The sequence below is a fragment of the Scyliorhinus canicula genome, chromosome 6 (assembly GCF_902713615.1).
Source record: "Scyliorhinus canicula chromosome 6, sScyCan1.1, whole genome shotgun sequence".
In the NCBI taxonomy this organism is placed as follows: Eukaryota; Metazoa; Chordata; class Chondrichthyes; order Carcharhiniformes; family Scyliorhinidae; genus Scyliorhinus; species Scyliorhinus canicula.
In genome coordinates, this window is record NC_052151.1 from 61,674,406 (window position 1) to 61,698,990 (window position 24,585).

Below are 24,585 nucleotides of genomic sequence, written 5' to 3' on the forward strand. Positions count from 1 at the left end.
GCCGGTGGAACAGGCATTACTTCAGCAGGACTTCGGCCTATCACGGACCGGAGAGTTGCCGGGGGGGCCCCGCCGACTGGCGTGATTCCCGCCCCCGCCGAATCTCCGGTGCTGGAGAATTCGGCGACCGACGAGGGTGGGATTCACGCCGCCCCCCCCGGCGATTCTCCGACCCGGCGGTGGGTTGGAGAATCCAGCCCCAGGTTCTGATTGGTTGCCAAGTCAATCCTGATTGACTGAGGCGTTGCCATGGAGAAAGCACTAGGGAACAGTAGCTCAAAAGGAATATGTTCAAGCCTTGTGCCTTTTTTGAATTACCTGAGAGTTTGGGGAGTCTATAGTTTCTCCCTTGCCGTCTCTATGGCAACGCCTCAGCCAGAGTAGACTTGCCAAACAATCAGCGCCGTCCTCTCCTGTAACATAAATTGGTGTGATTGTTTGAAGTTTGGCATTCTGGGGTTTGTCCGGCTGAGTACAAGATGAAAAGTTTCAGCAACATGTGTCTTCAACAGTAATTTAAAGAAATGCTCTTGCTGAAGTTTAGCCAAATTGGCCATTAAACTCTTGTCTTTTTTCAGCCAATGACCTTTTGCATCTTTGTCGTTCAGGCCCCCATAAATGGTTGTCGTTGTGAGCCACTAATCAATAAACTGGAGAACCGTCTCGAAGCTACAAAGGAAGAAATTAAAGCGGAACTTGAGATTGTGCAAGGGAAATTGAACACAAAACTTGGAGAACTGGAAGGAAGAAATAAACATGAGGTAAAGAGAAGCATTTTACTTCCAGATTGTCTATAGATTTCTATGGCCTGCCAGCACAACAAAGTATTTTAATTATTTTTTTAATTGGATAATTTAAATAGTATTGTTTCAACCTATCTGAAGTAGGGGCAAGAGCCTGGCACTCTAAGATTCATCAACCGTAAAACTGGCTGTAACTTCAAAATGAACTTCTGAATAGGTTCAAGGATGAAATTTCTGACCCTGCCAATGATTGTACTGCAGCCTGTGATTGCTTTCTGCATAACATTACCTATTTGTAGTGTGGGTTTTTTTATATATAAAAGATTGAGGTGCAAAATGAATCCACTCAATTCAGAGGAAATCAGATTGTGAAGTTTTCTCTTTGAATAATAATCTTTATTAGCGTCACAAGTAGGCTTACATTAACACTGCCACAAAGTTGCTGTGAAAATCCCCTCGTCGCCACACTCTGGAGCCTGTTTGGGTTCACAGAGGGAGAATTCAGAATGTCCAATTCACCTAACAAGTACATCTTTCAGGACTTGTGGGAGGCAACTGAAGCACCCGGAGGAAACCCACGCAAACCCTTTAGGGAAGGAAATCTGTCGTCCTTACCTGGTCTGACCTACATGTGACTCCAGACCCACAGCAATGTGATTGACTGTTAAGTGCCCTCAGAGACGTGCAATAAATGCTAACTCAACCAGCAATGCCCACATCCTATGAATGATTATAAAATAAAGAATTCCTGGTTGTGCTTTCTGGAGTATTAACTAATAGGATGGGCGAAATTCTCCCAAAAGGGGACAAAGAGACGACGCCGGAGTGAAACCCGGAGTGTTTCACTCCAGCGTCGGAGGCTGCTCCTCGCCCCCTATTCTCTCCCCCCCCCCCCCCCCCCCCCCCGGGGGGCTAGGAGCGGCGGCGCGTCAGTGCCACGCGCCGGGCCTTGACGCTTGTGTCAAAGCCTGAATGACGCGGCCGGCGGCGCGGTTGCCGTCTTCCCCTCCGCTGCCCCGCAAGACATGGCAGCTCAGGCGGAAAAGAGTGCGCCTTTCAGAGACGCCGGCCCGACGATCGGTGCTCGATCCTCCCTCCGCCCCCCACAGACCCCACACGCAGCGGTCGCGCGATGTTCACGCCGGCAGCGACCAGGTGTGGTTGGCGCCGGCGTGAACCGGTCGGATTCGGCAGGCCGCTCAGCCCATCCTGGCCGGAGAATCTCCGAGCGGCCTGTCGCAAAACGCGACACGCCGTGTTGAGGGGGTGGGAGAATCGCGTGGGGGTGCCAGGGTGGCGTGGTGTGATTCGCCCAGCACTCCCGCGATTCTCCCACCCGGCCACTCCTGTATGGCCACAATCACAATTTGAGCTGTTCCTCATGTTCCACTTAACCAAAAAAAAGAATGGTATCACCTCCTTTCAATCTGATATTTCTCTCTCCTAGCATTCAGTGAATGTTATCACAACCTGAATAAATACATGAATTGGGTGTCAGTTCTGTCTCGGTTGGTAGCATTCTCATCTCTGAGTCAGAATTAGTCTTGTGTGAATTTTCTGGACACTTTTGTACAAAAGCTTTACTCTAAACAAATGTTTTACTTTTCAAACTCAGATCAGAGTTTTAGATAAGCTGACATCTGAGCGACTCTCAGCAGAACGGACAGAATGCCTCCATCGCATTGACCAGCGTGCTGTACTAGAGAGACTGGAAGGGGACAAACGCCAGGTAAAGCTACATCTCCTGATAACAAGAAGATTGAAAAATTGGGTTACTTGAGTTTGCAGTATATACTGTAAGAGTCCTGGGAAACACCTACATTGGTTTTTCCTGTTAATTAACAAGAGCTAACTTACATATGTATATATATTCGACTTCATAGTAAGAGTTTTTAATTCCTCACCCCCTGTCGGTCCTTCTCCCTCAGGAGTGTCTCCTGGAGGAAGACTATGTCAGCTCTCATACTTTTCAGGTGGAGGCTCTGGATCTTTTCACTGGGCCCTTGTCCACTGACTGATGCGCTAACAATTGCACACAAAGACGCAAATCGGTACAAGAGAGGCTTTATTACTGTGAGATGTTATTCCCTCGACTGCAGCTGTAGAATGGCAGCTCAGGAGAGCTCATGAATATTTATACTGCTCCCTGTGGGCGGAGCTAGATGGCAGGGGCTTACCGACAAACCTGTAATACAGGTACTGTTGTACATCCCCTAATACAGGCACACACATATACACACAGTGGTGGATCACCACATTCACCCCCTGTTAAGAATGAGTCCGGCGGGGGTGAAGGGATGGACCTGGTGGGGCTGATGTTGGGGGCGCCGGGGAAAAGGATGGTGGCGCGTGAGTAGGGAGGTGTGTGGGCGTGGGATCGGCACCCGAGGGAGCCAGGTCCCTGAGCGAGACTGTATCCTGGCGGCCGTCGGGGAACTCCACGTAGGCATACTGGGGGTTCGTGTGGAGCAGGCGTACTCTGCACACCAGAGGGTCCTCCTTGTGGAGTCTGACATGCCTACGAAGTAGGACCAGCCCTGGAGCTGCGAGCCACGTCGGGAGCGACACCCCGGATGTAGACTTCCGAGGGAAGGCAAAAATACGTTCATGGGGCGTGTTGTTAGTCGCGGTGCACAGCAGTGACCGAATGGAGTGGAGTGCATCAGGGAGGATCTGCTGCCAGCGAGCGGCTGGGAGTTTCCTGGACCGTAGGGCCAGCTGGACGGCCCTCCATACCATCCCGTTCTCCCTCTCTACCTGCCCCATTTCCCCGGGGGTTGTAGCTGGACGTCCTGCTGGAGGCGATACCTCTGCTGAGCAGGAAATGACGCAGCTCATCGCTCATGAATGAGGATCCCCTGTCACTGTGGATGTAGTCGGGGAAACCGAACAGAGCGAATATGGAATCCAGGGGCCTTGATGACGGTGGCAGACGTCATATCGGGGCATGGGATGGCGAAGGGGAACCTAGAGAATTCATCGACCACGCTGGGGATGTAGGTGTTGCGGTCGGTGGAGGGGAGGGGCCCTTTGAAATCCACGTTGAGGCGTTCAAAGGGGCGGGACACTTTCACCAGGCGCGCGCGGTCTGGCCGGTAGAAGTGCGGCTTGCTCTCCGCACAGACCTGGCAGTCTCTGGTGACTGTCCGTACTTCCTCGACGGAGTAGGGCAGATTGCGGGCTTTGACTAGGCGGTACAACCGAGTGACCCCCGGATGGCAAAGGCTCTCATGCATGGCGCGGAGCTGGTTCATTTGAGCGCTGGCACATGTACCTCGGGAGAGGGCGTCTGGGGGCTCGTTGAGCTTGCCGGGGCAATACAAGATCTCGTAGTTAAAGGTGGAGAGCTCGATTCTCCACCGCAAGATTTTGTCGCTTTTGATCTTGCCCTGCTGCATGTTGTTGAACATGAAGGCTACCGACCGTTGGTCAGTGAGGAGAGTGAATCTCCTGCCGGCCAGGTAATGCCTCCAGTGCCGCACCCCCTCAAAGATAGCCTGGGCCTCCTTTTCATCAGAGGAATGTCGAATTTCGGAGGCATGGAGGGTGCGGGAAAAGAATGCCTTGGGTCTGCCTGCCTGGTTTAGAGTGACGGCAAGGGCAACATCTGAAGCGTCGCTCTATACTTGGAAGGGCAGTGACTCGTCTACTGCGTGCATACCGGCCTTGGCTATGTCTGAGCGAATACGGGCGAAGGCCTGTTGTGCCTCGGCCGTGAGGGGAAATTGCGTGGACTGGATCAGTGGGCGGGCCTTGTCCGCGTATTGTGGGACCCACTGGGCGTAGTAAGAAAAGAACCCCAGGCATCGTTTGAAAGCCTTGGGGCAGTGGGGGAGGGGAAGCTCCATGAGGGGGCGCATGCGGTCGGGATCGGGCCCCAGTAGTCCGTTTTGGACTACGTAGTCTGAGGATGGCTAAGCGGTCTGTGCTGAATACACACTTCTCCTTTTTATAAGTGAGGTTGTGGAGAGATGCGGTGTGGAGAAATTTGGCATGGTTGGCGTCATGGTCCTGCTGGTCGTGGCCGCAGATGGTGACATTGCCTAAGTACGGAAATGTGGCCCGCAGTCCGTACCGGTCAACCATTCGGTCCATTTCTTGTTGAAAACCGAGACTCCGTTAGTGATGCCGAAGGGAACCCTAAGAAATTGATAGAGTCGACCGTCCGCCTCGAAGGCAGTGTATGGATGGTCCGATTTACGGATGGGGAGCTGGTGGTAGGCGGATTTCAGGTCAATTGTTGAGAAGACCCGGTACTGTGCAATCTGATTGACCATATCAGATATGCGAGGGAGGGGGTACGCGTCGAGCTGCGTGTACCGGTTGATGGTCAGGCTGTAGTCCACGACCATCCGGTGTTTCTCCCCAGTTTTAACCACCACCACTTGGGCTCTCCAGGGGCTGTTGCTGGCCTCGATAATACCCTCCCGAAGCAGCCGCTGGACCTCGAACCTGATGAAGGTCTTGTCCTGGGTGCTGTACCATCTGCTCCTGGTGGCGACGGGCTTACAATCTGCAGTCAGATTGGCAAAGAGGGAGGGAGGGTCAACCTTGAGGGTCATGAGGCCGCAAATGGTGAGTGGGGGTAGGGGTCCGCCGAATTTGAGGGTGAGACTCTGGAGGTTACATTGGAAGTCCAGGCCCAGTAAAAGTGTCGCACAGAGGTTGGGGAGAACGTACAGGCGGAAACGGCTGAATTCCACGCCTTGTACGGTGAGTCTGACCAGACAGAAGCCCCGGATAGGAACAGAGTGGGATCCAGAGGCCAGGGAGATCCACTGGTTGGCGGGATGGACCACGAGGGAGCAGCGCCTTACCGTGTCCGGATGAATGAAGCTATCGGTGCTCCCGGAGTCAAGTAGGCAGTAGGTTGCATGGCCGTTGATGAGCACCGTCGTTGAAGCGGTAGCCAGGTTGCGAAGACGGGATTGGTCGAGCGTCATGGAGACAAGTAGCAGGCGATCGACCCAAGAGTCCGATGAGTAGCAGCAGCGACACATGTCCCCTGGTCTAGTCCCGAGGCGAGGACAAAATGGCGGCGACCGAAGTACCTGCGGGGAAGAAGATGGCGGCGCCCATGCAGTGCACGTTGTGGGGGCAGGGCAAGATGGCGGCGACCATGGAGTGCACGGGGCGGGGCAAGATTGCGGCGCCCACTGATCGCACGTGGAGTCGGGGGAGGAAGGTGACGGCGCCCATGGTGCGCACATTGCGGGGGCGGCGAAAGATGGCGGCACCCACTGATCGCACGTGGACCTGGGGGAAGAAGAAGGCGGCGCCCACTGGTCGCACGTGGCCCCGGAGCAACGGACGGCGGGGCCCATTGCGCGATCGGCTGGGGAGAGGGGGAGGAGGTTGGTGCGATAGCGGCAACTGTGCTGGCCTGACACACCGCTGCAAAGTGGCCTTTCTTGCCACAGGATTTGCAGGTCGTGGCGCGGGCCGGGCAGCGCTGGCGGGGGTGTTTCTGCTGACTGCAGAAGTAGCAGCGGGGACCCTCAGGGTGCGCGGTGTGGCGAGCAGTGCAGGCATACTGCGCGGGAGCGGACCCAGTCGGGGGGGTCGGTTGCGGGGTCCACGAGGGGTAGGATGGGTGGGCCGCGCGGCTGGCGGGGTAGGATTGCACGTTACGGGAAGCGACCATCATAGAGAGCGCTAAAGTCTTTGTCACCACTAGATCGAGCAGTCTTTGCCAGATGGGGTCCGATGCAATACTGTCACAAAAGCATCTCACATGAGGAGGTTCGAACTGTTCCGTGGCCGAGACGGCCTGGCACTCACAGTCCTGTACTAGAGGGATAAGGGCCCGCCAGAAGTCCTCAATCGACTCACCCGGTTGCTGGACGCGAGTGGAGAGTACATGCCTCACAAACAGAGCGTTCGTCGACTGGACATAAGTTTCTTTGAGCAGTTCCATAGCACGGGCGTAGGTCGGCGCGTCCTGTATCAGCGGGAACACGCTGGAGCTCAACCTTGAGTAAAGTAGTTGCACTTTCTGAGCTTCCGATGGTGAAGGGTCCGCTGAGGTGATGTAGACCTTGAAGACAGCCAGCCAGTGGTTAAAGTCTTTCCTGTCGTTCGGCGATTGCGGATCCAGCTGCAGGCGGTCAGGTTTAATTCTGATGTCCAATGATGTGGGAAATCTCACGGTAATAAATTGATGCGCTAACAATTGCACACAAAGACATGAATCGGTAAAAGAGAGGCTTTATTACCGTGAGATATTATTCCCTCGACTGCAGTTGTAATATGGCAGCTCAGGAGAACTCATGAATATTTATACTGCTCCCTGTGGGCGGAGCTAGCCGGCAGGGTCTTACCGACAATCCTGTAATACAGGTACTGTTGTACATCCCCTAATACAGGCACACACATATATATACAGTGGTGGATCACCACACTGACGTTCCAGGGGACTATACTGGTGGGGGGTTTCTGACCCCCCCCCCCCCTTCCTGCTTACCTGGTGGATGCTTCCCTGCGCTCCGGGGTTTCCCTTCGTTAGGGGGCCATCCACAATGGCCACGGTTACTGTTCTCTGCATGAGACTGGGCTCCTGCGCCCCGGGGTTTCCCTTCGTTAGGGGGCCATCCACAATGGCCACGGTTACTGTTCTCTGCATGAGGCTGGGCTCCTGCGCCCCGGGGTTTCCCTTTGTCCAGGGACCTTCCAACATGGCTGCCAACTGTGTTTACGCCATGTGGATGAGACCCTGTACTCTGAGGTTGCCTTTGTTTAGAGACCCTTCAAAGTGGCTGCTCATGGTCCAATCTTGTTCCATCTTTCCAAACTTGACCTGCGGAACCCAATCTAGAGCCTCCCCCATTGCTGTGTTCTCGCATGGTCTCGATTCCCCTTTCTGTTCACCTCTCTGTCCCCCCCTGCCCTGGCTCTCTCCCCCCCCTGCCCTGGCTCTCTCCCCGCTGGGAGATGCGCCACGGCCCCCCTGTCTCTCTTATGCTTCTGGCACTAGCTTTCCCCGCTAGTGTGGTGGAACCCCCTCCCTGGGGTTGATCTGAAGCACCCCTATGCTCAGTTCTGTTCGTGTCCTCTCTGCCACCTCCTCTCCCTCCCTGCGCTCTACTGCCCTCGACCCTTCCTTCTTATTGGCTCGTTCCCTTACTCATAGTGAAGCAGTGCAGTCCTGCGCAAAATTGTCCATTTCCAGCGCTTTTTCTCTCTGCATCTTCCTCACCGCTGCCTTGTTTATCTAGTCCGTTCGTACGGACGAGCTCGTCTGCCTCTGCTGGGGTAGTAAAATAGTGCTCCTTGTTCTGGTACATCACCCAGAGCCTGGCTGGGAATAACATCCCAAATTTAACGTTGTTTTTGTACCGGGCTGACTTTGCAGGTCCATCCCATGTCTTGGTATATCCTTACCTTGGCCGTGATTCTCCGACCCCCCGGCGGGTCAGAGAATCCCCGGGGGAGGCGCAAATTCAATCCCCGCCGCCCCGCCCCCGGCTGCCCTATTCTCCGGCGCCATTTATCAGGCAGCGGCGGGATTCCCACCATGCCGGTCGGGGGCCATTGACAGCGCCCCCCCCCCAGCGATTCTCCGGGTCCCATGGGCCGAGCGGCCGTCCAGCTTTGGCCAGTCCCGCTGGCATGAATTACTCACCTCAAGCACGGCGGGACCTGGCAGGTGAGTATGCGGATGCAGTCCTTGGGGGTCGTGGGGGGTCCGATCCCGGGGGGGAGCCCCCACGGTGGCCTGGCCCACAATCGGGGCCCACCGATCTGCGGGCAGGATTGTTCCGTGGGGGCACTTCTTTCCTCCGCGCCGGGCCCATGTAGGGATCCGCCATATTGCCCAATGGAAGGCGCGGAGAAGAGAACCCCCGCGCATGCGCGGGAAATACGGTGGCCATTCCATGCAACAGTAAGTCTTACTTTCGGGAGCTGTTGATGCTGGAGTGGTTGCCGCCAGTTTTCCTGCTGGCGTGGGGACATAGTCCCCGGATGGAAGAATCCCGGCCCTTGTGTCCCATCCAACTTTTTGTTTTTGTCTGCTGGGCTTTCGATCCCGGCTCTGGGTCAGTGTCCATGTGGAATGTGATGAACGGTTACTGTATTACTATCCCCTTATCATCATGTAAGGTGATGTCCCCTTTAAGACCGGGCTTAGAACCCTGGGGGACTCCACCTCCGGCTCCGCCCACCTCGGAGTTGTATATAAGGGGCCACCCTGCAGGTGGCACCCAGTAAGCACATGTCTCGGCATCAGGCTAGTTCTCAGCTTATTAAAGCCTTCTTTACCGTTTTACTCTCTTGAGTCGTTATTGAGGGTACTACAATTTAATAAGCTAAACTACGTTAGGATGGACGCAGGCCTCAAGCCAGAGAAGCTCAACATGGAAGCACGGACACCGGAGGCCACAGAAATTTTTTAATACTGGCTCCGATGCTTCGAGGCCGACCTGGACTCCTCAGAGACTCCCATCCTGGGGCCACGCAAGCTGCGCCTACTCCACGCCCGGGTGAGTCACAGAATCTCCGACATGCTCGAAAAGGCGACTACCTACGACGAGGCGGTCGAGATACTACGCAAGCGGTTCGTCAAACCCATAAACGAGGTACATGCCCGACATCTGCTCTCTACCTGCCGGCAGCGCCCGGGGGAAACGCTGGACGAATTCGTAGAAAAGCTCATCGCGCTCGCCAGGAACTGCAATCATCAGGATGTGACGGGGGAAATCCATATGAACCTGCACATCAGAGACGCTTTTGTGTCCGGCATCCACTCGACCTACATCCAACAATTCGAAATTGGAACAAAAGACCTCCAGGACATGGTAACGCTCGCCACCTCGCTGGAAGTGGCCCGCCATAATCTAGGCACATAGCCCGCGGATCCTGCGAGCCCCCCTCGGACTTCCCAAGACTCAGCCACGTTACGGGCCTGCGCCGCGCGGCGACCTGCCCAGACCGGGGGCACACCATGCTATTTCTGTGGGCAGGGCCAGCACCCATGTCCACGCTTCCCAGCCCGCTCCGCCATATGCAGCGACTGCAGGAAGAAGGGGCATTTCGCGAGGGTCTGCTTGGCCAGGCCCAAGGGTCAGAAACACAAAGAACACAGGCCCGCAAATCAGGCTCACAGGCCCGCAGGCCTCGCAACGCATCGACCGGACACTCCCCCTTCTGATGCGTCATCTGCCTCGTGCGAATCATGGGGCGGCCATCTTGGCGGAGGCCATCTTCTCGACCCAACGTGTGCGACCTAAGTCGGCAGCCATTTTGCGAATCCGATTCGGCTGAGTACTCGGACTACCCGCAAGTGGGAGCGATCACTCTCGACCAAACACGGTCAAAGCATCTGCGGAACTCCATGATGCAGGTCCAGATCAATGGGCACGACACTACCATGCCTCTTCGACTCCGGGAGCACGGAGAGCTTTATTCATCCAGAAACGGTAAGGCGCTGCTCCTTGCGCACCCATCCCTTGTCCCAAACCATACCCCTCGCACCCGGATCCCACTCGGTCCAAATCACGGGGTATTGTATTGCGGATCTCTCGATCCAGGGCACCCGTTTCAAACTGTATATCCTCCCTCATCTCTGCTGCTCGGGCTGGATTTCCAATGCAGCCACCGAAGCCTGACACTGAAGTTCGGCGGATGCCTGCCCCTCCTCACGGTATGCAGCCTAGCGACACTGAAAGCCGCACCCTCCGCTCTATTCGCGAACCTCACTCCCGACTGTAAGCCCGTCACCACCAGGGGCCGGCGGTACAATGCCCAAGACATGACTTTTATCAAGTCAGAGGTCCAGTGATTACTGGGAGAGGGGGTCATCGAGGCTAGCAACAGCCCCTGGAGAGCACAAGTGGTGGTAGTCCGGTCCGGGGAAAAGAAATGGATAGTCGTGGATTATAGCCAGACCATAAACCGCTTCACGCAGCTCGATGCGTACCCCCTTCCTCGCATAGCAGAAATGGTAAATCGGATCGCTCAATACCGGGTATTTTCCACGGTCGATCTCAAATCCGCCTACCACCCACCAGCTCCCTATCCGACTGAAAGACCGCCCCTTTTCTGCCTTCGAAGCAACCGGCCGGCTCGTCCACTTCCTCAGGCATCACAAATGGGGTCTCCGTCTTCCAGAGGGCGATTGAACAAATGGTGGACCAGTACGGCTTGCGGGCTACATACCCGTACTTGGACAACGTCACCATCTGCGGCCATGACCAGCAGGACCATGAGGCGAATCTCGAAAAGTTCCTCCAGACCGCCTGAGCACTCAACTTGACCTATAACAAGGAAAAATGCATTTTCCACACAACCCGGCTAGCCATCCTCGGCTATGTCGTGGAAAACGGGGTCCGAGGTCCCGACCCCGACCGCATGCGTCCCCTTAAGGAACTTCCCCCTCCCCCGTAGCCCCAAGGCACTCAAACGGTGCTTGGGGCTTTTCTCCTATTACGCCCAGTGGGTCCCCAAATATGCGGACAAAGCCCGCCCATTCAGAAAGACCACGATATTTCCCCTGTCGGCTGAGGCCCGGTCGGTCTTCAGCTGCAGTCAAGGCCGACACCATCAAGGCCACTATGCACGCAGTGGACGAAACCATCCCTTTCCAGGTAGAGAGCGATGCATCAGACATCACCCTGGCTGCTACCCTCAACCAGGAAGGCAGACCAGCAGCTTTCTTCTCCCGAACCCTCACCGCCTCAGAAATTCGGCACTCTGCAGTCGAGAAGTAGGCACAAGCCATAGTGGAGGCTGTGCGGCACTGGAGGCACTACCTAGCCGGTAGGAGGTTCACCCTCGTCACCGACCAACGGTCAGTAGCCTTCATGTTTGATAACGCACAACGGGGCAAAATTAAAATGATAAAATTTTGAGGTGGAGGATCGAACTCTCCACCTACACGTACGATATCAAGTATCGTCCAGGGGAGCTCAATGAGCCCCCAGATGCCCTGTCCCGTGCCACGTGCGCCAACGCGCAGGAGGACCGCCTGCAAGCCATCCACAATGAGCTCTGTCACCCGGGGGTTACCTGGCTTGCCCACTTTATCAAGTCCCGCAATCTACCTTACTCCACCAAGGAGGTCAAGGCCATGACCAGGGCTTGTCAGATCTGCGTGGAGTGCAAACCGCACTTCTACCGGCCAGACAAGGCTCGTCTCGTGAAGGCCTCGGGGCCCTTTGAGCGACTAAGCGTGGACTTCAAGGGCCCCCTCCCGTCCACCAACCGCAATACCTACTTCCTAACCGTCATCGGCGAGTTCTCCCGCTTCCCATTCGCCGTCCCCTGTCCCATACATGACCTCGGCCACCATGATAAAGGCACTGCACAGCATCTTCACCCTGTTCGGTTTCCCCGCTTATATCCACAGTGAGCGGGGTGCATCGTTCATGAGCGATGAGCTCCTTCAGTATCTGCTCGGCAAGGGCATTGCATCGAGCAGAACGACCAGTTATAACCTGCAGGGAAACGGGCAGGAGGAGAGGGAGAACGCGACAGTTTGGAAGGCTGTCCTTCTGGGGTCGAGAAGTCTCCCAAACACCCGCTGGCAGGAAGTCCTACCCGATGCCCTACACTCCATTAGGTTACTCCTCTGCATGGCCACGACTACTACATGCGAACCCCCGATACGCCTACGTCGAGTACCCCGACGGCAGGCAAGACACAGTTTCCCTCCGGGATCTGGCACCCACTGGTTTCCCCACAGACACCCCCCCCCCCCCCCCCCCATGATTCCCCTCCCTGGCACCCACTACTGCACTCCCCCCCCCCCCCCCCCCCATCCCCCTCCCTGTTGGTGGACACCGGCCGTGCGCGCCCCCTAGCGCCCCCCCCCTCTACACCCCCCCCAGCGCCGGCACCGCTACCCCCAGCCCCAGCTATTTCCCCTGCTCCCCGATCCCCTACCCCGACCCGGACCAAGGCTCCGATCACCGTGCTCCCGGACGTACCCTCAACTAAGACGTCCGTGTCCGCTGCACCACCACCCGAGCTGAGGAGGTGGATGAGGACGATCAGGTCGCCGAAACGAATTGACTTGCGATTCCACTTCACCCCCGCCGGACTTTGTTTTTTTAAACAGGGGGTGAATGTGATGAGCGGTTATTGTATTACTGTACCCGTATAATCATGTAAGGTGATGTCCTCTTTAAGACCAGGCCGGGATTCTCCCCTACCCGGCGCGGCGGGGGTCCCGGCATCTTGGAGTGGCGTGAACCACTCTGGCGTGGGGTGCCCCAAAGTGCGGAAGTCTCCGCACCTTTAGGGGCCAAACCCTCACATTGAGGGGCTAGGCCCGCGCCGCAGTGGTTCCTGCTCCGCCGGCTGGCGTGAAAGGCCTTTGGCGCCACGCCTGCCGGGGCCGAAGGGACTTCGCCGGCCGGTGTAAGTCCGCGCATGCGCAGGAGCGTCAGCGGCTGCTGACGTCATACCGGCGCATGAGCAGTGGAGGGGGTCTCTTCCGCCTCCGCTATGGTGAAGACCATGGCGAAGGCGGAAGAAAAAGAGTACCCCATGGCACAGGCCTGCCTGCCGATCGGTAGGCCCCGATCGTGGGCCAGGTCACTGTGGGGGCACCCCCCCCGGGGTCAGATCGCCCCGCACACCCCCAGGACCCGGCGCCCACCCGTGCCTGCCAATCCCGCCGGTAAGGTGGGTGGTTTAATCAGCGCCGGCGAGAGAGGCTTGTCAGCGGCAGGACTTCGGCCCATTGCGGGCCGGAGAATCGCCGCGGGGGGCCCACCAACCGGCGCAGCGCGATTCCCGACCCCGCCGAATCTCTGGTGGCGGACAATTGGGGAATCGGCGGGGGCGGGATTGACACCAGCCCTGGGCGGGTCGGAGAATCCCGCCCCGGGTTTGGAACCCTGGGAGACTCCGTCTCCGGCACCGCACACCTGGGAGTCGTATATAAGGGGCCGCCCTGCAGGCGGCACCCAGTAAGCACCCGTCTCGGCACAGGCTAGTTCTTAGCTTAATAAAGCCTTCTTTACCGTTTTACTCTCTTGCGTCGTTATTGAGGGTACTACATGGAGTTTGCACATTCTCCCCGTGTTTGCGTGGATTTTGCCCCCCCCCCAACCCAAAGATGTGCAAGCTAGGTGGATTGGCCATGCTAAATTGCCCCTTAATTGGAAAAAATGAATTGGGCACTCTAAATTTAAAAAAAAGTAAACTGCAGCAGAAATCTAGCAGGGCTGTGAAAATCAATGGCTTTCTGCTTAAGAAATACAATTCTAAAAGGCACAGAACACAATAGTGCCTTGAATCCTGGACAAGGCCAGTTGGTGCCAAGGCCACTCTGTTCTCCTTGCTTTGGCCAGACACAAGTATTGACATATCAACTTGCTGATAAGGGTCAGTGTGAGAAAAAACAGATGGGTCAGGAATCATAAGACACTGTCCTGGTTCGGGGTGCAGATATCTTTTACAACTGGCCTGTTCAAATAATAGGAAGCTGATGGTTCAGGCAAAGGCAGGCATTATAGGAAACATACTGTAAATATATACGTACGCAATCTAACCACTTTGTCATATTAAATCCAGAGTTTTGCAGTATGTTTGTTTTACTTTAGTGTGTTTGGAGGTCAGTTTGCTACAGGAGGCAGAGTTACTTGTGTCCCTCTTTTCTGGACCTCTGCCTCCTTCAGTAGATCTTCTCAGCCATTATTGAAGGAGCTGAGTGGTCTGTAAACTCTGGTGGAAGAGTGGCTCCCGGCTGGTTCTGTTTGCCTTTTGCAAAGACTTATTCTGTGCGCTTCTCTCATTTTTCCTCCTGCTCCTGTTCTGCCTCCATTAAAATGATTTATTTGAAAATTTGCATGTTTGCCTTGTCTATTTGTCTTATCATTTTGGATATTGTTGTCAAATCCCCCCTCTATCGCCCTGGTTTGAGAGAAAACAGTTCTAATTGCTTCAGCTTTTCCTTGTTCCAAGTAAATCTGTATTGCATCCCGCGCAATTAGATCTCACGAGGTGTAACTGCCATTGGAAAACCTGGGCGAGGCTATCCTGGCATGTACAGGCAGCGTCCTGCTCCGATTCCAGCATGACGCACCTGTAGATCGCACCCAATATTTTTTGAATATAAATTTAGAGTACCCAATTGATTTTTTCCAATTAAGGGTCATAGAAGTATCATAGCATTTACAGTGTAGAAGGAGGCCATTCGGCCCATCGAGTGAGCACCGGCTCTTTGAAAGAGCACCCTACCGAAGCCCACACCTCCACGCTATCCTCATAACCCAGTAACCCCACCCAACACTAAAGGCAATTTTGGACACTAAGGGCAATTTAGCATGGCCAATCCACCTAACATGCACATTTTTGGACTGTGGGAGGAAACAGGAGCACCCGGAGGAAACCCATGCACACATGGGAGAACGTGCAGGAGTGACCCAATCCGGGAATCGAACCTGGGACCCTGGAGCTGTGAAGCAATTGTGCTAACCACCATGCTATCGTGCTGCCCTAAAGAGCACGGTTTAGCGTGCCAATCGATTTAACGTGGCCAATCCACCTACCCTGCACATCTTTTGGGTTGTGGGGACGAAACCCACGCAAACATGGGGGGAATGTGCAAACTCCACACAGACAGTGACCCAGAGCCGGGATTCGAACCTGGGACCTCGGCGCCATGAGACAGCAATGCTAACCACTGTGCCACCGTGCTGCCAGATCACACCCAATATGTCCTCTTCTGTTTGTGTATAGCATTGCTGCCTCACATCGCCAGGGACCTGAGTTCAGTTCTGGCCTTGGGTGACTGCACATTCTCTTTGTGTATGCATGGGTTTCCTCCAGCTGCTCCGGTTTGCTCCAGCAGTCCAAAGATGTGCAGGTTAGGTGGATTGGCCATGATCGCGTGCAGGGTTATGGAGATAGGACAGTGCAGTGGGCTGACATAGAGTGCTCTTTTGAGGGTCAGTGCAGACTGATGGGCTGAATGAGCTTCTTTTGCACTGTTGGGATTATATGGAAACATCAAAACCCCATGCATGTTGCAATTTTTAAAAGATCTATTCGTTCACAATGAGGAATTTGTGCCTTTCACACAACGATTGCTTTGCTACTCCACCACATTGACAAAAACACTATTTATGAGATACCGTATATACTCGCGTATCATGCGTCTTTTGAAGACCTAAATTGTAACCTAAATTTGGGGGGGGTCGCATGATACGCGAGATACAAAATTCGCGGGTGTTTTACCTGCTGTTTTTTCCGACGAGGAAGGAAATCTATAGAACATGTGGGAACCTGCACCTTTTATTGTTAATGACACTCTATCTGCTGGTTAAACAAATACAGCTTAGTAAACAGAATAAGGATTGTACTACTGATAAATCAAGACATTCATTTAATCCTTCCAGTTTGGTAATGTATATGTAAGTCCGCTTACTCGATTCATAAAGCAAATAACGCAACCCATAGTTAAGCAGATGCAGTAAAAGGCAATCATGATCTAAGGGGGCATTGTTCAGGTGCTGACTACTATTATTAAAGTTATCCAAATAAAATGTCTGATTATTGCTAGCTAGCGACTGTAACTCTAACAGTAAGAACATATATGCTGTTTACTACCGGATGCCTGTTTCGCTGTATTTAAAAGATTCAAAGGCTGAGTCCTGCTGTCATTGATAATGTGTTATGTTAAATCCAATAGTATCTGCTAAACATGGTTTTTTGCTTTGACTTCGTTTTTTTTTTGCATTGACTAGAGTGCATCCAATTGCAGCCCCTTGCCCCTCCCCAAGGCTCACTATATAATACGATATCATCTTATCGAACCTGGACCTGTGCATTTTTTTTGAACTGTAGGGTTGAAGCCTATGCCCACGCTCTCTCCGACCATGGGGGCAACGTGCACATCTGTTACTTTGTGGTCATTGTTAATGGTCCGCGTCCATGCTTACACGAAAATGTCCCCCTGAATCATAAGAATTCTCCGAGACACCGTTCGGCCTATCGTACTCGTGCCTCCTCTTTGCAATTTCAACCCTGGAGAAAAGATGATACTTTCACAGTTTTTGAAATCTGCGCATTTCCATAATAAATACATTTTCAAAAATGTACTACTGACCATCATAGGGTGTATATAATTCTTCGTTACATTATTCAATACATGGCCGTCTTTTTCCGATACAGAATTCGCGGGTGTTTTACTTGCTGTTTTTTCTGATGGGAAGATGTTCAGCCACTTGACGTTTCCATTCATAAAAACATGAATGGAAACGTCAAGTGGCTGAACGTCTTCCCATCAGAATGCTGTGGTCAAAATCTGAAGAGTAGTATTCCTGATCATATGGGTAGTTTATTCAATACATGGCCGTCTTTTTTCGATACAGAATTCGCGGGTGTTTTACTTGCCGTTGGAAACGTCAAGTGGCAGTAACGACGCTAGTAAAGACAGCTGGAAAGCTGTTCAATTCGCGAACAGCTTTCACAACAGAATCCACTCTGCAGAATCCACAGACAATGATACCATTTGGAAGTTTTAGTTTGGGCATTAATTTCCAAAAAAGTGACTCGCATGATACATGAGATATAGCATAGAATCATGTTTTGGGGACGAAAATTTAGGGGTCGCATGATACGCGAGATCGCATGATACGCGAGTATATACGGTATTTTCATTCCTTATTCTTGCTCTGTGCTAACAAATGCCGTATGAAAACTCAGCAGACTGCCATCATTACAAGTAAAAATTGGTTTCATGCCTTTGAAAAGTTGGTGGGGTGGGGAGTGAATTACCCTGAGGATTCTCTATTTACCGACTGAAACTTTGGCAGATAAGCTGAGGAAATGCCAGAGGAAGGTCTTCATTTTCAGTTCATCTAAACATTGGAACCGAGAGTTATCCACAATTTGTTACTTGATTTTTGTGATGTTATTTTTTTTTTCTTGAATTGAACAAATGGGTCTTAAATTTGGTTTCACCAAACTGTCTGCTGAATCATTCCCATCTTCTTTGTAGTCTTCAATGGTGGACGAAATGAAATCCTGGTGTATATCCAAGCTCCAAAATCTTGAGCTCAAGCTGTCTGGAGAACTGCGGCCTCAATCCACAACCCCTGCTGGTGAGAATGTGCCAGAAACTTTGAGCATCGATACCATCCAAAGTATCAGAGACCAGACAACTGCCGAAGCATGTCCTGCTGCACAGCAAGCTGGAGAACCAACACCGCAGCCCTACGCCAATCTAGACTGTAGTTTGGCAGAAGAATCGGGAGGTGCCAAAGTCCAGTGCTCAGATGAGATGTCAGGCAGACAGTACTTTGTCGTTCAGCAGGATGCTCCATCAGGTACAGAGTTGCACCCGGAAATGCAGTGCGCATGAAGCAGCTAAAACAAGTCTTCATTCTTCACTGGTAATATGAGAATTTTAAGTAAAATTAAGGCATAGGTAATAAAAAATGGTTAAAAAGCATCAATCATACAGAGGTTACAAGTAAACCCTCCCAGCATGGGTTTTTACTCCTCTGAGAACAACCCGCCTGCAGTAGTTGAAGTAACAGTTGATCGTCCCATAGCTCCTAAAATTTGCTTCCTAAACCACTCAGTGAAGGTTTGTGAACGAAAGAGAAATGGTAAAGTTATGATCAGAATTGATGACATTGGGAGGTTCTTTTACACTTAACTGGTAGGTTCTCAAAAACATGCAAGAATGAATTTTTCAAATGCTTGTTAAGTGGAAGACAGGCTACCATAAGTGTTTACGAACTACTGAGTCATTAAGATATTGTGACCTTCAATGAATCATATAGGCATATAGACTATAACTGATACAACCAAATCTCAGTGAATGAAGCTGACTGAGTAGACGACTGCCAGAGTGTTGTTGTTGAAATTGTTCTTTGAATGGTGGGGAAGGGAGCAAGTATAGTTACAAAAACTGTCCAGGAATTTGAGCAGCGCCCTGGCTGTGGGCTGAGTAGGTGAAGTGTCTGCCTAGCACTGTAATCCTGTCAAATTCACATCCAAAATTGTGGGGCCAGGATAATTTACATAATTTGAGTATGGCTGAAAAAAGACATTCTGTTGAAGCTTTTCGTCTTTCACACATCAGGTCAATCACAAGAACACCAATGTCGGGGGAAACAACATCTTTATATTGTATGAGACGAGGGTAATGATTGGTTGGCAAGTGGACTCCGCTTGATAGAGGCATTGCCATGGAGAATGCACCAGTTAATAATAACCGACAGTTAAAGGTTTGAAGGTTTAAACCAGGCAGCTTGCCTCTGAGTTGGCGTGATATGCACTGCAAAATGATCTGATCAGGGTAGCCATTATCCCACACCCTAATTCAACATCGAGCTTGCATAGTGAGCAAATGGCTTGGTCCCTATTTACGATGTTGCCGATAAAACACATCCTAGAGTGTATGGAACTGTAAGAATCCCAACACATGTATTGACCAGTGAAGGTAGGCCTGTGGTAGACCGTGGTAGAGAACCCCTCGGCACATTTCTCAACTAGTATGTCAAGGAAAGGGAGTTAATTTGACTGCTCCATTTCAAAGGTGAATTTGAGCCCCGATGGAGCCTATGCTGCTACCGATTTAAAAATAGAAAACAAAGACACGTTTTTCATGGAATCCAACAAAGATGTTTGTGAGAGTTGAGCCTAGACGGGATTCCATGGCAACACCATCTATTTGGGCATAAATGGTGCCGTTAAAACTGCACTGAACTGCATGAGTCACTGAGTTCATAAGATCAATGAATACTGATTTGCACAAAGGTGGTGGGCCTAGAGGGGAAATCATGTTTAACTAGCTTGCTGGAGTTTTTTGAGCAGATAACAGTAATGGTCAATGAGGGTAATGCTGTTGATACGGTGGTCATGGACTTTCAAAAGGCATTCAAAAGTTATTACTCATGGAATAAAAGGATACAAAATTGGCTGAGTAATGGGAAAGAGAGTAATGGTCAATGGGTATTGTTTGGACTGGAGAAAGGTTTGTAGTGGTGTTTCCCAGAGGTCGGTACTGGGACCTTTGCTTTTCCTGATATATATTAATGATCTCGATCTTCATACGCAGGAGGCAATTTCAAAGTTTGTGGATGACACAAAACCTGGAAGCATTGTAAACTGTGAGGAGAACAGTGTACAACTTCAAAAGGACAGACAAGTTGCTGGAGTGGACAGATAGGTGGCAGATGAAGTTCAATGCAGGGAAGTGCGAGGTGATGATGAGGGGTAAAATTCTTAAGAAGGTGAAGGAACAGAGGGTCCTCGGTGTGTAACCGCATAGATCAATGAAGCTATCAGGACAGGTGGAGAGAGCAGTTAATAAAGCATTCAGTGTCGTGCACTATTAATATGGGCATAGAGTGCAAGAGGTTATACTGAATTTATACAAGACACAAGTTAAACCTCAGAATCGAACCGTGCTGCTGGCCTGCTTGGTCTGCTTTAAAAGCCTGCGATTTAGCCGAGTGAGCTAAACCAGCCCCTGTGATGTGATGTGAGGAAAAACCTTTTCACTCAGCAAGTAGTTTGGGTCCGGAATCCATTGTCTGGAAGTGTGGAGGAGGCAGATTCAATCAAGGCATTCAAGAGGACATTAAGGGCAGCACAGTGGTTAGCATTGCTGCCTACGACGCTGAGGACCTGGGTTCGAATCCCGGTCCTGGGTCACTGTCCGTGTGGAGTTTGCACGTTCTCCCCGCGTCTGCGTGGGTTTCGCCCCCACAACCCAAAGATGTGCAGGATAGGCGGATTGGCCACGCTAAATTGCCCCTTAATTGGAAAAAATAATTGGGTACTCTAAATTTATTTTAAAAAAGAAGAAAAAAAAGGACATTAGATGATTATTTGAATAAAAATAGGGAAAATGCAGGGTAATGGCACTAAGTCATATTGCTCATTTTGAGAGCCAGTGCAGTGATGATGGGCCAAATGGCCTGCTTCTGCTCTGTGACAATTCTGTGATTCTGTTATAGATCAGCATGATTTAGCGCTACAGCATAAATATCGATGGCTTCCATAAGTGGAACATTGGTGAAGAGGCTAACAATGTCAATTGAGCATATGGTCACAGCATTACTATGGTCTTTGCAAACATGAAGAAATCCTTCAGTGTATCTGGAAAACTTATTCAAAACCAGTTATAACATTTCACCCAACCATTTGGCCAATTCGTGCTGTGCAGACCAGCCATAAATAAAAGAGGGGCATCATTTTTGTGTGTCTTGGGCAGCCCATTCATATGTGGGCACAAATGTGAGGACAAATTCTGTCATACGTATCACATGGTAGCTCATCACTCTTACACAAGTGTTTTATTTAAGCTTACTTTTGAGCGAGGACTTCTGATTCTGTTGAGCAACAAGTCCAATGGATACAAATTTGGACCTATCATTAAGAATAATCCTCAGTAGGACAGCACGGTGGCGCAGTAGTTAGCACAGCTGCCTCACGGCGCCGAGGTCCCAGGTTCGATCCTGGCCCTGGGTCACTGCCCGTGTGGAGTTTGCACATTCTCCCCATGTTTGCATGGGTTTCACCCCCACAGCCCAAAGATGTGCAGGGTAGGTGGATTGGCCACGCTAAATTGCCCCTCAATTGGAAAAAATGAATTGGGTACTCTAAATTTTACAGAAGTATAATCCTCAATGTGCTAAAAATTAGGCTGACAACTAATTTAAGATTGTCAGTTGAGATCGCAGTATGATGTTTTTAAGTGTACTGGAAGTTGCATATATTAATACGTAGGGTCCTGTTCTTTACAGACAGAGAGAATATGTACACACATAATGCCTGTTTCAGTGAAACAAAGTAAGCGACGGTCATTAGCTGGTTCATTCCCCTGGACAATGCCTTGATACCTGGTTTAAAGTTTCAAACATTGCTTGCCAGTTAACTGTCAGTCACCATTAACTGGTGCATTTTCCATGGCAATGCCTCCACCAATCAGAGTCTACATTTCAACCAATCAGCACTCACTTCTCGTACAGAATGAAGTTGTTGTTTCCCCTGACACTGGTATTCGTGGAATCATCCTGGTGAGTGCAAGCAAAAAGCTTTGACAAAAAATTATTTTTTCAACAATATTCAAGTTCTGTACTACCAAACGATTATTTACATAATTGGATTTTGTGCCTATGCCCATAGCATCTCAGTCGAACCAGTGCAACAATTGGAATATTGGAGCAGCAATGTGCAGTTGTGGCATGGTTGAAGGTTCGCATCTGTTACTTTGGCTTTCACAATAGGAGACCCTGAACCACACATCAGTTCATATCCCTCTGAATGGGTCCCATATGTAGCATTGAACACTTGCTGACCATTTAAGAACTGTCAGAATTTTGATAGGTGCCAGGACCCCAACCGCTTAAGAATGAGATCATGTTTGTCACTCATAATGTTTTTGTTTCCACAGGTACAGCGCACCCGGGACTTACTCTTCCCAATTCCTCCACAACCACTGCCCAGGCAACTTCTCTTCCAGCTGTAAGACCAAAGGAAAGGGTCGCTTACTCTGCTCCCCCTGCTAAAACACCTTTGGAGCAGCCTTTGCCCAAATTTGGGCATGTACAATTTCAGACGTCCAGTGAATCTTCAGTTGCAAAAACTGACCAACGAGTGAGTGGTCAGCCACTTCGAAGGTATAATCAAAACAAAAGCACCCAGACTAAAAAATCACTCGGCTTAAGGCACAAGCAACTACAGAGCAGCACATTGCCTTCTGCTACACAGCGCATGGACCAACCCAGCACACAAATCAAAGAGAGCTCACCCGTGCTGGAAATCACACAATATTTTTTTGAGGCAGTTTCCACACACATGGAGAAGTGGTACGAGAGGAAGATTGAGGAGGCAAGATGTCAAGCTGATCAGAAGGCCCATCAGGATAAAGTTTCTTTGCTGGAGCAGGTTAAAAGTTTAGAAGAAGAACTACAGAAAGTTAGGACTAAAATGCAGACGGATAGCTAGCAGATACCAATTAACATACGAAATGTCTGGGCTTTAACATAAGAAATGTCATGGAGACTAGCATGTTTTTTTAAAATGCATAATCTTGTTTTGAGTTTGTCAGTCTCTTGAAGCCACTGCTTTAACCTGGGTTTTTGACTTCATTTTCTGCTACCGTGTTTTTAGGGCCGATGGACCTCATGGCTCTGTATACAGTACGCATTAGTAAACGTTACTCTTGCAAAATGTTCTAAACATATATATTCTGAGCACTTTGGTATCCAAGATGCGAATCTCCCACCCAAGAAGAGGAATTTCATTTCAGCAATACACTGGGAGGTGGGAAGGGTGTTAATGTTTACGGGAAGTGATAACATGATATCTGTGCTGTTTCCTAGCCTTGACATTGGATCTGGTTTCAGTCATGCACATGCCTATGCGCAACAGAGGGTCCAAAATTACTAGGTAGCTGCTCATTGCTGATGTGAACACTTAAAGGGCAAAAGGAAGTTAAAGTAACTTTTTGAAAGATGCCTTGCAAATGGATTTGGACTGATACATCCATTTTTTTGGCTCCGTTAGTTTCAAAGGTTTTTGGCTTTAAGTTCTGGCGTTAAATTTCCGTGGTTCATTCCTGGAAATTGGATTTCCACAATATTTATGTTTTCTGAAGAAAGAAGGCCAAGCTGGTGAGGTGGTTCCAGAGGAAGACTGTGGACATTGCCATTATCGCTACTAGAGAGACATGAGTTTAACTGGAATTAGCGTAAGCACACAATTGTTTTTGTGTACATTATCAGTAGTAAGCATTTTAATGAGAACATTTTAAAATGTGCTAGGTTTCCTACATCACTGTGGTCTCTGACCTGGGAAATGATGCGTAAATGGGAGAATTTACATGCCAGAATCTGTCAGCCACAGTAATCAGGAATCGGGGCCCGCAGAGTGGGTCTCAACATGAGTGGAGCTACAAAGTTCTGGGAGGGAGGGAGCAGAGACCAGGCAGAATATGTAAAATGCCTGGGGGGTCTGGAGAGCTATTCTGGCAGCCAAATAGTTAGTGCACAAATGGAATGTAGCAAAAGTTAGAATCACTTGATAACCAACAAGAAAAAATGTGCAGGACATTGAGCATGTGCTGTATCACCATTCTGAAAACCTTAAGTACTGAATGTACTTGCCAGTTTTTAAAGATGTCCATATTTCATTACTTAATAATTGTAGGAATTAACTTTTCTAAATTTGCAGCCCGATTATTATCAAGTGCAGCCTATTTTCAAAGTTTTTTTTTGTCACAAGTAAAAAAATCTAGTTTTTAAAGGATTGATGATTCTGCCACCCCTGTTAGAGGGAGATCCCTAAAGGTGTTTGGCAGAATCAATTGGTGGCTAATTGATTAGCAAGTAAGACTGAAATAACTATGCAAGCCAAAACCATCAAAATGATGACAACAGCCTGCTCAATAACCAGAAAATGTTGGGAACTTTGTTTTCTTTTAGCTTACCCATCCTGTTAACAAATAATAGAATACATAAAGATGGGTGGATGACTAATGGATAATTTGGATATTGTCACTAATATTGGGGCTATGCAAACTACACCCTCCCCCAAGTTAGTTTTAATTTAGATTGGCGACATAGTGAGCTACTGGTACATTGAGATTTTAAAAACTTGACTTTATAGGATCTCATCTTTTTAACACGAGCTTTTCTATGTTAGATGTTCACGACTGACCTCCCAAACAGCTACAAAATACTGGTTCGAAAATTTAAGTGCTGTAAATGTGTACCACAGTATTGATTTTGAAAAAGTCTGGTACATTTTGTACATTTTTAAAAATATATTAATTTCTAGACATAATTTTGCTTACGATAGTGTACATGATGTGCCTTACCATGTCATGGATGTAGGATTTAATAAATTACATGTTCATTGGACTGTAAGAAAA

General features: G+C 50.3%; 1 protein-coding gene across 6 annotated transcripts in view; it reads left to right on the top strand.

The window, feature by feature from the left end:
• ankrd6b (ankyrin repeat domain 6b) overlaps positions 1-24,585 on the top strand; it is a 287,955-nt gene extending 263,370 nt beyond the window's left edge. For all 6 annotated transcript variants that reach the window (XM_038799352.1, XM_038799357.1, XM_038799354.1 and 3 more), the window contains exons 14-17: positions 609-761; positions 2,359-2,472; positions 17,692-18,019; positions 22,105-24,585. In XM_038799352.1, coding sequence (XP_038655280.1) covers positions 609-761; positions 2,359-2,472; positions 17,692-18,019; positions 22,105-22,658 — 1,149 coding nt within the window. In that variant the 3' untranslated portion in view covers positions 22,659-24,585. The remainder of the gene's footprint in view (positions 1-608; positions 762-2,358; positions 2,473-17,691; positions 18,020-22,104) is intronic.